We start from the raw sequence: 5,420 nt of genomic DNA, 5'->3' as shown, positions 1-5,420 counted from the left end.
AAATTTGATATTATGGGTTCTCATTGGTTTGACAATCTGCATACCAAAAATTATCAATATTGGTCCATTTTTATGTCAAGCCCCCTTTTAACTGAAAACCAATTTTTCCGATTTTTGGCACATTTTCCAACCGAATTGGTTGTAATTTGATGTTTTGGGTTCTCATTGGGTAGACAATCTCCATACCAACAATTATTAATATTGGTCCATTTTTTATTCAAGCCCCCATGTAACTGAAAACCAATTTTTCCGATTTTTTTTGGCACATTTTACATTCAAATTGGCTGTAATTTTAAAATTTGAATACTCACGAGGTATAACATCTCTCTACCAAAAATAATCAATATCGGTTCATCTTTAGGTATAGACCACATATAACCGAAAATACTATTTTTAAATTTTTGGGATAAATTTTCCAACAGAACTAGCTGTAATTTCGAAAATTTGATTCTCCCTGGTTAGACAATCTCCCTACCAAAAATGATCAATATCAGTCAACATTTACGTGTAGTCCACATCTAACGAAAACCCCTATTTTCCGATATTGGGCATCTTTTCGAACCAAAATGTTTGTAATTTGATATATTGTGTTCTCTTAGGGTAGCATATCTCCCTACCAAAAATTAGGGAGAATTATTAATATTGGTCAACATTTATGTATAGCTCCCATGTAACGAAAAACCCTATTTTTCCGATTTTGGACACATTTTTGAACAGAAATGGCTGAAAATTGATATTTTGGGTTCTCATTGGGTTAAGCATCTCTCTACTAAAAATAATTAAAATTGGTTCAGATTTACGCATAGCCCCCATGTAAGGGAAAACCCTATTTTCCGATATTGGGAATTCTTTTCCATCCAAAATGGCTGTAATTTGATATATTGGGTTCTCTTTGGCTATAAAATCTCTCAACCAAAAATGAACAACATCGGGCCACATTTACGTATAGCCCCCATATAAGAAAAACACCTATTTGCCCATTTTGGACATATTTTTCAACCAAAATGGTTGTGAATTGATATATTGGGTTCTCTTTGGCTACAACATCTCTCAACCAAAAATGAACAACATCGGTCCAAATTTACGTATAGCCTCCATATAACGGGAAACCATATTTTGCGATTTTGGACATAATTTCAAACAGAAATGGCTGAAAATTGGTATTTTGGGTTCTTTTAGAGTACCAGATCTCCCTACCAAATATTTGCAATATTGATCCACTTTTAGGTATAGGTCCCATATAATGGAAAACACTATTTTCCGATTTTAGAAACATTTTTCAACCGATTGGGCTGTAATTTGATATTTTGGGTGGGTACTCATAGGACAGAACATCTTCCTTGCAAAAAATAGCAATATCGGTCCACATTTACGCATAGTCCCCATGTAGCGAAAAACACTATTTTCCGATTTTGGGCATATTTTTCATGCGAAATAGCTGTAATTTGATACATTGGGTTCTCTTTGGCTGTAATTTGATATATTGGCTTCTCTTAGGGTAGCAGACCTCCCTACCAAAAATGATCAGCATCGGTCCACATTTACGTATAGCCCCCATATAACGGAAAACACTATTTTCCGATTTTTTACACATTTTCCAAACGATTGGTCTGTAATTTGATATTTTGTGTTATCTTATAGCAGAACATCTTCCTTCCAAAAATTAGCAATATTGGTCCACTCTGAGGTATAGCCATCATTGATAGTACCTTCCGATTTTCGGTATTTTTAGGGATTTTTGGGCATCTAACACCTGGGAAATCTGGTTCCCAAGGTCCAGAGGATATGTTTTTGTTAATATTCACTTATAACTAAAATTTAATAATTCTAAAAAATGTACTAAATGCACAAAAAAATATTCAACACTGTCTTCATACTAACGGCACACCGATACACCTTTCTTCAGAACTCTTGCAATCCAAAAAAAATTAGAGTAGAACGAAAAAAAAAACAATAATAAATGGTTGTACTGATTTTTATTTGTTTATAGGAATCACGCTCCTTATGCTTCTGTAATTGGACTAAAAAAGTAAATATTTTTTGTTTGTATTGGTTTGTTTTGCTTTTTAGTACTACTCAAAACTGAACACACCAAAAAATAAACTCAAATCAATTCAGTGAATAATAAAATTTAATGATCTATGTTTTTAGATTTAGTACTAAACGACACATACTCGACTTTTTGTAGTGTACTAAATTTTTAATTAATTATAATATGTACTAAAAATGAATAATAATAATTATGACACGATACTAGAATAGTTTACAAAATCGAACACCTCTTATACAGGTTCCATGAAAGCCCGTCTCTGTACTAAAACTGACATGAACACCATGGAGAATCACCGAAATGCGGCTTTAACACGTTCAACAATTACAAATTGTTTTTCTTTCAAATAAATGCACTACTTGATGGTTCTTGGTTTCTTCTTCTTCCCCTCTGTATTTTTAAAATCCTCCTCTTCAAAACACTTGACTAATATTCACTTCCTTTCTTTTCTTCTTTCAGTCCGCCCCTGGTGCCGTTACCACCGGTGCTGGTGCACCCATCGGTGTCAAGGATGCCACCATGACCGTTGGTCCCCGTGGCCCTGTCCTCTTGCAAGATGTCAACTTCCTCGATGAAATGGCCCACTTCGATCGTGAACGCATCCCCGAACGTGTTGTCCATGCCAAGGGTGCTGGTGCCTTTGGCTACTTCGAAGTTACCAACGACATCACTAAATATTGTGCCGCTAAAGTTTTCGAAAAGGTGGGCAAACGCACTCCCGTAGCCGTACGTTTCTCCACCGTCGGTGGTGAAAGCGGCTCTGCCGATACCGCCCGTGATCCCCGTGGCTTTGCTGTAAAATTCTACACCGATGATGGTGTCTGGGATTTGGTTGGCAACAACACCCCCATTTTCTTCATCCGCGATCCCATCCTATTCCCCAGCTTCATTCACACCCAAAAACGCAATCCCCAGACCCACTTGAAGGATCCCGATATGTTCTGGGATTTCATCTCGTTGCGTCCCGAAACCACTCACCAAGTCAGCTTCTTGTTCAGTGACCGTGGCACCCCCGATGGCTATCGTTACATGCACGGCTATGGCTCGCACACCTTCAAGATGATCAATGCCAAGGGCGAACCCATCTACTGTAAATTCCACTTCCGTTCGGATCAGGGCATTAAGAATTTGGATGCCAAGAAGGCCGATGAATTGGCTGGCTCCGATCCCGATTACTCCATTCGTGATTTGTACAATGCCATCAAGGAGGGCAACTTCCCCAGCTGGTCGTTGAAGATCCAGGTTATGACCTTCGAACAGGCCAAAACCTTCAAATACAATCCATTCGATGTGACCAAGGTTTGGCCACACAGTGAATTCCCCCTCATCGATGTGGGACGCATGACCTTGGATCGCAACCCCACCAACTACTTTGCCGAAGTCGAGCAGATCGCCTTCAGCCCGGCTCATTTGGTGCCCGGCATTGAACCCTCCCCCGACAAGATGTTGCAGGGTCGTCTCTTCTCTTACTCCGATACCCATCGTCATCGTTTGGGTCCCAATTACTTGCAAATCCCTGTCAACTGCCCCTACCGTGTGGCCGTTAAGAACTATCAACGTGATGGCCCTATGACCGTTACCGATAATCAAGGTGGTGCTCCCAACTACTATCCCAACTCGTTCTCTGGCCCCGAGACATGCCCACGTGCCCGTAGCTTGGAATCGAAATGTCCCGTTTCGGGTGATGTTTATCGTTACAGCAGTGGTGATACTGAGGATAACTTCAGCCAGGTCACCGATTTCTGGGTACGTGTTTTGGATGATGCTGCACGCAAGCGGTTGGTCAACAACATTGCCGGCCACTTGGCCAATGCCAGTCAATTTATTCAGGAACGTGCTGTCAAGAACTTTACCAATGTCCATCCCGATTTTGGTCGTATGTTGACGGAGCAATTGAAATTGGTTAAATCGGCTAAGATGTAAAAAGGAGTTTTGGAAAGGATTTTTTTATACAAAAAAATCATGGTTGCGGAATCTTTTTTTATCATCTAACCGCTTTGACTTCTATTCTGTGTTTTATTTTGTAATTTTGTTGTAAAACAAAGAATTTTGTAAAAAATTAACCTTCGGTCATTGGCTTTTTAAATGTCGTATTTTATTATTAGAGATTAATAAAAAATGCCTTTTTTATATTCCAATTTTTTTATAAAAATTTCCTTTTTTGTGTCTAGCTTTAGTACGCACATTTCCATTTATATAATCAATTTGTATGCAATATTTTTATATATTTACAAAAAATATAAATAAATAAAAAAAATCATTTGTAAAAAAATCTATAAATTTGTTTAACAAAATAATTTTTTCATTAGTTAAGAGAGGCGTGGAATTGTTCAAAAAATGTTTTAAAAGGAAATTACTAGTCATAGTAAAGTAGACGATTTTTCCTTTCATATGACACCCGATTCGTTGAAATGCGATAATCCGTTCAAAAGTTATACGCTTTGTAAGCTAAGCCCTCAATAGATGGCGCTGACGACGGTTTTGCATACCTCATTTCTATTTTGCTATAACTTTTTCCATATTGCTGGTATTCAAATGAAAGTGGTGTCACATGAAAGGTATTTTCGTATACTTTCTTGCAAAATAAATAGAATTTCAAAATTAATTGAATATTAACATGAAATTGGAGTTTTAAGATTAGGTTTATAAATTATGGAATGTGACATTGTGTGGGAGGTACTCGAAGGAGTAGGCCGATAAGTTCCATTTTTGAACATGATTTAGAGTTGTTGAAAATACGACGACGTGCCGAGTTTGGGTCAATTCGGACATTCCAATCGCCTAATATTGGATTTAAGAAAAATTGAAATTTTTGACACATTTTGGGGGAGGTACCCGAAGGAGTGGGCCGGTGGGTCTCATTTTCGGACTTGATCTAGGATTGGTAAAAATATTACGATGTGTAAAGTTTGGGTCCAATCGGATAGCCCGTTCGCTTAATATTGAATTTTTAAAAATATTGAAAATTATGACACTTTGTGGGGGAGGTACCCCAAGGAGTGGTCCGATAAGTCCCATTTTCGAACTTGATCTAGGATTGGTTAATATATTAACATGTGCCGAGTTTGGGTCCAATTCGGCCATTCCATTCGCTTAATATTGGATCTATAAAAATTTTAAAATTAAGTCACTTTGTGAGGCAGGTACCCGAAGGAGTGCGCCGATCGGTCCGATCTTCGAACATGATTAAGATTTAATAAAAATACGACGATATGCCGAGTTTGGGTCCAATTCGAACATTCCATTCGCTTAATATTGAATTTATGAAAAAATTAGAATTTTTGACCCTTTGTGCGGCAGGTACTAGAAGGAGTGGACCTATAAGTCCCATCATCCCCCAATATACAGACATGGTTAAAATATTACTATG

General features: G+C 37.9%; 1 protein-coding gene across 1 annotated transcript; it reads left to right on the top strand.

Moving 5' to 3' along the window:
* The first annotated feature begins 2,504 nt into the window (after nt 1-2,504).
* On the top strand, nt 2,505-3,974 carry LOC133332195 (catalase). The gene has a single exon (XM_061540575.1). It carries the CDS (start codon nt 2,570-2,572, stop codon nt 3,971-3,973), a length of 1,404 nt encoding a protein of 467 aa, XP_061396559.1. The 5' UTR covers nt 2,505-2,569; the 3' UTR covers nt 3,974.
* Nucleotides 3,975-5,420: the final 1,446 nt, after the last annotated feature.

Source organism: Musca vetustissima, unplaced genomic scaffold (assembly GCF_032173495.1).
Source record: "Musca vetustissima isolate MV318-11 ecotype Yass unplaced genomic scaffold, APGP_CSIRO_Mvet_v1 utg117891, whole genome shotgun sequence".
NCBI classification, from domain to species: domain Eukaryota; kingdom Metazoa; phylum Arthropoda; class Insecta; order Diptera; family Muscidae; genus Musca; species Musca vetustissima.
Note: the sequence above shows the minus strand (reverse complement) of the source record. Positions and strands in the feature narration are given on the sequence as shown.

Coding starts and splice junctions, on each gene's coding strand:
- LOC133332195 (XM_061540575.1), top strand. CDS start 2,570: ATGACCGTTGGTCCCCGTGGCCCTGTCCTCTTGCAAGATGTCAACTTC.